The sequence below is a fragment of the Acomys russatus genome, chromosome 3 (genome assembly GCF_903995435.1).
Source record: "Acomys russatus chromosome 3, mAcoRus1.1, whole genome shotgun sequence".
Taxonomy (NCBI): Eukaryota; Metazoa; Chordata; class Mammalia; order Rodentia; family Muridae; genus Acomys; species Acomys russatus.
In genome coordinates, this window is record NC_067139.1 from 17,477,973 (window position 1) to 17,486,941 (window position 8,969).

General features: G+C 44.3%; 1 protein-coding gene across 1 annotated transcript; it reads right to left on the reverse strand.

Annotated features, from left to right (window-relative positions):
• Positions 1–4,978: 4,978 nt before the first annotated feature.
• LOC127210244 (metallothionein-2-like) lies at positions 4,979–5,164 on the reverse strand. Its single transcript, XM_051169930.1, has one exon. It carries the CDS (start codon positions 5,162–5,164, stop codon positions 4,979–4,981), a length of 186 nt encoding a protein of 61 aa, XP_051025887.1.
• Positions 5,165–8,969: the final 3,805 nt, after the last annotated feature.

The following is an 8,969-nucleotide window of genomic DNA, read 5'->3' on the forward strand; positions in this document are numbered from 1 at the left end:
GCTTTCCAAGAAAAGGAAGTGAAAACTCAAAACCAAATGTTCCAGACAGTGGTTCTTTCTAGATCAGGATAAGAGAAAGTTCTTCTGCTTTAATTCTTACAAAAAGGAACCCGTGTGTTCCCCAATCATTTTCTCAGATTTTGAACTTAGTCTACTTGACACAGTCAACCTCTCACCTTGAAACTCCCCAAAGGCCTGACGTGGATCACAGCAAACACCCAGGTAGGGCCAGGGGCCTCTTTTACGAATAACCAAAGGAACTCCCATCAAGTTGGAAACCCCAGCAGTATATAAAGATTTTGTATGAAGATGGGTAAGGCATGGCTCCTGACTGCACTTAAGGCACGTGTCAACAGGGCAGCTGGTACACTGACTCAGAGGGATGGGGAGCTCAAGAGACAGATTTGAAGTGAGACATTTGGGAACGTCAATGTATCCACCCGTCCTCTGGGTCAGCCACATTGCCAGATATTCCTTCAACAGAAAATGTCAGAGATGCTGGGCCAGGTCAGTTCAGTTGGATACCAACCTCACATGCCCGCTCTCTCTGAGGTGGGCCATGGTTCCACAGCCCTGCTGGGTTATACACATACCACTGTGCAAACCATTTCCCACCGCATGGTGCAATCTTCAGTAGTGAAGCTGCTGTGTTTTGGATAGCCACTAAGATGGCACGGGTTGGAAAGTCAGTCCCCAGTCCAGCACTACTGGGTCCTGAAGAAAGCTGTCAGGCCATATGGACCCCACCCTCACAGATGGATTAATGCCAACCTCTTACTTTCTGTAGCCTCCTTAATCCTCCCCCTTTTCCAGCACCAAATGATTCCATAAGGCCAGGTCCTGACACAGCCCCTCCACCCTGAACTTCTCAGCCTCCAGAAGCATGTACTGAACAGGTTTCTGTTTGTTAGGAACACTTCATTATGAGTTAACTGAAGCCTAAAATGGAATGAGAGAAATGGCTTTATCTCTGAGTCGCACGTCGTTTATAACCTCTGCCACTAGAATATGGTCGGTCCCAGAGCCTCCTTCCTAAGCCTGTTGCTTGCCAAGGGGGTCACCTGTGTGTTTCCCTGGGTACCTTTGTAACTTAGCTCCACTCGCCTTCCTAATCAACCTGGAGGAAGCAAGACACATTATGAATTGCTTGGTATGGAAGGTGAGTCAAAACCCTCAAAGATCCAGTGTCTAAGAAGGAGCTGCTATGCAAAGCGGCTGATCTTGTGTTTTTATGGGACAGCAAGGTGAGCAGGCAAGGTCAGATCCCAGAGGTGGGGGAATTCTAAGGTGGAAGGGTGAGCAGAGAAAGCAGAAGAGAAAAGAGGAACTAGAGAGGCTGGAATTTTATTAGTTTTTACTCCTCTGTTGGGCAGGTCAACAGACACAAAACACAACAGCTACGTGGCAAAGAGGGTCTGAGTTGACACCTGTGGGTGTGTCCTCCCACTTCCTGGCCCTTTCCTGTAACCTCTCCCATTGTGTGACATTTTTCTCACAGTTCAGGCCAGAATGTGGGTTCTGGGGCGGGGGTGGGGGAGAGGAGACCACAGGGACAAAGTGCCACTGTCAACATGTCACTTCACATTGATATGACTAATTACTGCTAGTTGTCATTGGTGACCTTGTGGCTGAGGAGACTTTTTTTTTTTTCAGTTTCTTCACTGCAACCTTTCCACTCACAATGACAGACATATCTCCACCATCCCATCATGCACTTTATTACTCAACCACTAATATCACTTCCTGACAGGATTCCAGACATACAGAGGAGCCACACAACCACGGCTCCTCCAGAGAAAACCTCTTGGATTCATTCCCACCTCTGCACACTTCTGAGTTAGTAACCTTGTGAATTGTGTCTGTGGGTTCAGAAATCTTGTGTGCAATTCCAACATTAATCTTTTTTTTTTTTTTAACATTTCCAGAGAATTCAGATAACGTCCTGCTACAGCATAGAAATGAACCTTAGCCTTACACAGAAAACATCAAATTTAGTTTAGTTGTCCAAATTTGTGGAGTGGAGTTTGACAATTTGGTGTGCATATGCATGCTATGGTTCAGGAATAGCCAAATAGTGACCACTTGAACACTAGTCTCAGATTGATGGAAGTTTATTTGAATGTTGAGCAATAACTGACAGGTCAGGGCCACAAACTGTGACATTGGTAACAGGAACTCATCAGTCAGGACTATGGCCTGAATTTGGGAATCAGACAGTGACATCGATCTGCTTCTAAGGCAGGATTTTTATAAGAAAAACTGTAACCAGGTAACAACCAGATAACCAGGTGGGAAGCAAGAGGGAGGGGCAGCATTGCATCATTTTGACCAGTTAAACATAAAGAGAATAGATTTTGTTCTGAGCACAATGTATCCAGGTGGCTAGACAAAGCATTTTAAGCTGATTGACTGCGATTTGGAGCTCTTGGGGCTTTCCACCTCTCTGAAAATAAGAAACATAGTAGGATATTTCAGCCTTATCTTTAACCCAAACAAAACATGCACTTATCGCCTATTGTTGTATTCTAAACAGCAAGTGTTGAACCTTCCTGGTTTCCAGCATGTAGGGCCTGAGAACTTGGACTTAATTTCACCTTATAATCAAAATGGAGACTTGGAGTCAAAATGGCTTCTAATATGCTGAGAGCTGGTGTTAACAGAGGAGCTATAGTCATGCTAGGAACTAAAGTAGGTTCAATGCAGGGGCTATAGAGTTTAAGCAGGTTACAACATTACAGTGGGTAAAGGTCACATGATGGCAGAAACCAATTTTCCCTCTTTAAATTAAATGATTTTGGATTAAAATACAATACTTGCATGTATTCCTTATATGCAAGTGTGGTATTTCAATACATGTGTGCAATAGGTGTTGACCAGACCGGAGTACTGCTTTCCTTTCCTTGTCATTGCTTTGTGTTTGAAGGCCTCGGGTTTCTCTTACCTAGGTGTGCCTAAATCATGCAGCAGATTTCTGTGAACTATGTTTTCCCATTGTGAGGAGGAAGACTAGAACTACTTCTGTTATCTGGTAATCTTATCCAGTCTTCCTCTAATCCTGGCCCTCTCAGTCTCTCGTGATGACCATGCTGCGTCTAGGTTGATGTTTTTTACATGCTCTTACTTACAAACAGGCTGTTCTGTCCAGCGCACAGGGCCAACCCACCATGGACCAGACCCTTTGACATTGTGAGCTAAACACATCTTTCCTCATTAAGTTGGCCTCTTAGGTATCTTGGGCACATTTAGAAGTGATTAATTCAACATTCGCACCAGGCTTTGATATTATTTGTGTAGATTTAAAAAATAATAGTCATTCTAACTAAGGTGAGATGACACAGGGTTAATATCCAGAATATGTATGGAACTTAAAAATCTCAGCAGTAACAGTAACAACAACAACAACTATTTCAACTTTAGCAATGGGGACATTATCAAGCTCTGCCTTGCCAAGGACATTAGATTGTGTGGACCTTTTCGATTCTTCCCCAAACCTCTAAATAATATAGTTTGATACCACCATCCCCGCCCAAAATGCAAAATGGGCAAAGGACATGAACAGATGCAACAGAAATATAACCCCTAGTGAAATAAATGTAGTAATTAAAAGTCTCAACCAACGAGGCCCAAATAGTTTTAGTGTAGAGTCTTCCTGGAATGTAAGAGAAGAATTAATGCCAATATTCCTCAATTTATTCTACAAAAAAAAGAAAGAAGCAGAAGAAATACTGCCCAATTTGTTTTATGAACCATCATTGTTCTAATACCTAAACCATATAAAGACTTCACAATGAAAGATAATTTCAGACCAAAATTCTCAATAAAATACTTGTAAACCAAATGCAAGAACACGTCAAAAAGATCATCCACCGTAATCTTGTAGGGTTTATCCACAGAAGCAGGGAGGATTCAATATTGATAAATACAATGCGCCATAACAGACTGAAAGACAAAACCCACATGATCATCTCATTAGATGCAAAAAGGGCCTTTAACAAAATCCAACATCCTTCATGATAAAAATCCTGTTGAGATAGGGATATAAGGGACACACCTCAGCATAATAAAGTCACTTTACAGAAAACCCATAGCCAGCATCAGCCTAAATGGAGAGAAACTCAAAACAATTCGCTAAAATTAGGAACAAGAATAAGTTGTCCACTCTCCGTATTTATTCAGTATAGTACTTGAAGTTTTGCCTACAGCAACAAGATAACTGACGGAGATTAAGTGGATAAAAGTCAGATGGCATAAAGTCAAAGTATCTTTATTTGCATATGATATGATCGTATAAATAAGTGGATCCCACTAGGAAACTCTTAGAGCTGTTAAACACTCTCAGCAAATTATTAGGATACAAAATTAACTCACGAAAATCAATAGTCCTCTGTACACAAATGACACATGGACTAAGAAAGAAATCAGGGAAAAAACATTCTCCACAATAGCCTCAGTTGACAATTTCTTCACAGAAATTGGAAGGGAAAATTTCAACTTCATATTGAAGCAGAAACAAACAAACAAACAAAAAACAAAACAAAAAAACCCAGCATAGGTAAAACAATCCTGAGTAATAAAAGAGCTGTTAGAGGAGGCAGCTTCCCCAATCTCAGATTGCACTACAGAGTTACAGTAATAAGAACACTATAATGTTGCATAGAAACAGACACATTAATCAATGGAAACAGACAAGTCTACACACCCATGGACCCCCACTTTTTGACAAAGAAGTTAGAAGTGCACACTGAAATGAAGACAGCATCTTCAACAAATGATGCTCGTCAAAATGCATGGTTGCATATATATATATATATATATATATATATATAGATAGATAGATAGATAGATAGAGAGAGAGAGAGAGAGAGAGAGAGAGACGGGGGGGGGGGGGGAATAGCCACTTGCTGGTAAGTGGATGGATATATGTAGTAGGTTTCTACACTCTGTTCCTTTTACTGTCAGTTGTTGGGACGACTGGACTTCAGGCACAACAGCTGCACTTGTCCAAACCCTCTTTGCAGATGCAGCCCTGGGAGCACTTCACACAGCTCATGGGGCAGCAGGAGCAGTAGCTTTTCTTGCAGGGGGTGCGTTTGTACTCTTTGCATTTGCAGGAGCTGGCAGAGGAGCAGGGTCCATCTGTGGCACAGGAGCAGCTGGGGTCCATGGCCTGTGGAGGCCTTGGGTGAAGACCAATGAAAGACTGGTGGTGTTGGAGCGATAGGAGTAGGGATGATCTTATTTTTATTTTTTTAATCTTATTTTTGTGTGTGTCTATATTATGATTTCCAATTTTGTGTTTTTAACGGGTTTCTGTGTGTGTGTGCGCGCGCGCGTGTGTGTGTGTGTGTGTGTGTGTGTGTGTGTCTGCATCTATATGTACCTTGTGCTTTTTCTTTGGGTCTTTTTCTTCCGTTTGTTTTGTCCAAGTCTGGTTTGTTTGTTTTTGTTTTATCTTATTACTACATTTTAGGCGCCTGCTAGTAAAAGGAACTTTTATTATCTTATTTCAATTGTTGTCTTGGAGGTTTACTCTTTCTCATAACCTAGGCATAGTCCTGGAAGCTTCTAGCCTCCATACAATCTAACCTAAGCCTAGAATGTTTTCAGCTTCTCAATCTTATTGCTTAATAGAGCTCACTCTTTCTTGTTCTTACTGAGCTCTGGGCTGCTGGTTCAACTCAGCTTTTCTGGCTCAAACTCCTCTCCCAGATGACTTGCTCAATCTGGCTTTTCTCTTGGCCTCTGAATTGCCCTGCTTAGCGTCAACCTAACTCCAGCAGTCTTTTCTAGTAGTGTTCTGGCTCCTTCTCATTCTCTGGCTCATTTGTTCTTCACCCGAGTCCAGCCCATTCTTTCTCTGCAACCTGTCTCTCTAGTACTGTTCAGGTAAAACTGCCTCTTCTCTCTTTCTTTCTGTTGCTTCGTTAAGCAGCTTCCCTTTCCTAATGCTGTGAGAGCCATCTAACGGAAACAAGATATCGCTGTCAAGGTCAAGCGCTGCATCAGTTTGCTGACCAGTGCTATCTTCCCAGTGGCTCCCTGCTCACATGGACTTCCTGAAGAGAGATGATGGATATGGGGCCACGAAGGAGAACAGGAGAGTGTAGATGGCTGGCAGAAACGAAAATGGAAGCATGTTATTACACCTGGTGCATGCAGGCTGCTCAGGTGCTGCCAGACAAAACAAAGCCAGCATACTAGGTTCCTTTTGGCAGGCGCAGGGCCCAGGCTCTGCTCTCTCTCTCTGGGCTGTGCCTGGCCTGCAGCCCCGCCCCACCCCACCTCGCCCCTCCCCGCCCCTCCCCGCCCTTTGGCGCTGGCTCCCACCCGCACAGCTGCTGTACAGGCTGGCTCCCGCCAGAGGGCGCTGAGGTTCATTGCCACGTGGCCCAGTCAGTGACCTTAACCTTATCTTTCCAGCCCTGCATTATCTTCTTGTAAGAAACAGGTTATTGTGCTTTGTGAAGCTGTCTGGAAGTTCTAACTTCCCCTGTTCTTTATTCCTTGTCAAGTTGTGGGTGAAGATCCTCTGCCTTTCAAGGAAACCAGAAGTGGCTACCAACTCAATCAGAACACTGCATTACACCCCACCCCAGCCTCAGAAGAACTTTAGAACATGTGCACACTGTGGGAACAGTTTCTATATCTATCATCTTTCTAGCACTGTGACAAAATAACCGCAATAAACCAGTCAAAAGAGGAAGGCTTGTTTTTGGCTCATAACCTCAGGTGTTCCATCTGCGGTTGCTCATTCATATTTTCTTAGGAGCTGTGTAAGACAATACATTTATGGCAGTAAGCCCTTAGCACGGAATGCGTCTTGACAGCAACACCCTGTTTCTGTTAGATGGCTTTCATAGCCCTTAGCATGGATCTTAGAAGATCTTTATCCATAGACCAAAGGAAAACTAAGGGAAAGCTTGTGGAAAATCTTCAAGACTTAACTCACTGCACCTTTTAGTTGACTTTAAAATTTCTTAATTCTGCAGCTCATACAGCCACATGCCATCAGCCTCCTGTTACCTCTGCACTTGTGGTCTGTGGCTTATGAAGATAATACTTGCCTAGGATAGTTTTCATGAACACAGGGCTACTTTGGTCAAATCCTCCAATTTTTCAGTTGGGCCTGTGGACATGCACAGAAGACTGGAAACACCAATCTCAGGTTGAACTAACCTCCTTCTTCTGAACTTGCATCCCAAGGAGAGCCAGAGAGATTGCTTACACATGACTAGATGATTGAGCACATGCTTTCAGTCACCTTCCCTGTACCTCAAAACACCCTCCTTTTCTTTCCCATAAGCACCCCTGAGATCTATCCATGGTGAAGCATATTTAGAATTTACTTTCCTATCCCCTTAAGCTGTGTCAGACTTTTTCTGGGGACACACACACACACACACACACACACACACACACACACACACACACATTGTTCAGCGTCCAGTGGGTCGCCTGGGTTCTGCGTCAGTCAGGCTGGTCCAGGTGCAGCTTGCTTCTGGACTAGAACAAATGGACCTTGAGATCAAAGGTCCTGTTTCTCTCAGGAATGGACAGAGTGATTTAGGATGAGGCCCATGTGCTAGGCAAGGCTTCCAGGGGAAGTAGAAATGATTTTTTCATGGAGTGTTATAGTTTAGCTCTTTTAGAATAAAATTGCTGCTATCAGATGGCAGTGGAGACTCAGAAGCTCCATAATCCCATGATGATACCCAGAGTGTTCCAGCTCCTTGGTAAAGCTACTTGTTAAGCACAGTAGAGAAGCAGGTGGATGTATGAAACCAGGCAGCAGGCAGGTCTGGTGAGATGCAGGACCGATGGTGCCTCACCAGCTCCAAGCTAGTGGTGCTGAAGCAGGCTTCAGTGACTGCCAAATCAGCTCTGCTGTTGCTGCCTTGACAGTCAAGCCCCAGGCATCCAGCGGTGATTCTTCCCCTGAGTAAATGGAGTCTCAGATGGTCATGACAGAGACCAAGCAGCAGAGAACAAGACAGCCAACCTTTATCAATCATGGATGGTGGGGAGGGGGTTTGAGGGTGACTGTGTCTGATGTGCTGGGGCTAGAGGTGCCAGGATACTTAATCTACATGCAATGGCACAGTACCTCATTTTTATGCCATAATACTGGAAATTATCACAAAAAGGAAAACACAGTACTTAATTATCCCATGGGTCGGGGAAGCACTTCTAGGTATGATTAAAGGCTAGGATCTCCTTACCATACGGTGGGGAAATCCCCAGGTGCTTGCTCAACAGGTTTTACCAGGAAAGGGTCAGGCCTATACTCTTCCCCAAGGTCTATTTGACTCTCCTTCAAGATCTAGCATTCTCCAAATCAGGTGAAGAGGGAACCCTACTGTGGGGAGCTGCCCTTAGTGGCTCTTGGCTTAAAACATTGGGCAATTCCACCTTGTCTGTAGATTCCACTTTCTATACCTCTGCCTGGCACGTAGCAGGCTGAGGTCAGCCCAGGCCACTCCACCTAGACCTAGGAACTGCTGCCTGACATGTAGCAGCCTCCTCCGGATCCTGGGAGGCTGCTTGCTTATCTTGCTTCTGTAGCTACGTTCCCTCAGAGCTCAATCCCTAATCTTGGAGTTCTTCCTGCCAAGGATGGCTGGCTGGATATCTGCCATTAGGTTCCCACAGCAACCCTGCCCTTGCCCTAGATATTGCCTGTATAAACCCTGTAAGAATTTTCAACAAACGGGGCTTGATCAGTGTTCAGACTTGCCCTCATTTCTTCGTGTCTCCTGTCCTTTACTTTCACTTCGGCACCCCATCCCAGGTTCTGTTTGAAGACCCCACGGGCCAGGGCACCCTACTGAAAAAGGAAGTCCACCATTATATACTGAGATCACAGGCTTTCTGAAAATGTCAGACTTCAACATTTCCAGGAGGGTTTTACACACACACACACACACACACACACACACACACACACACACACACGATTTGACCCTAGGAAG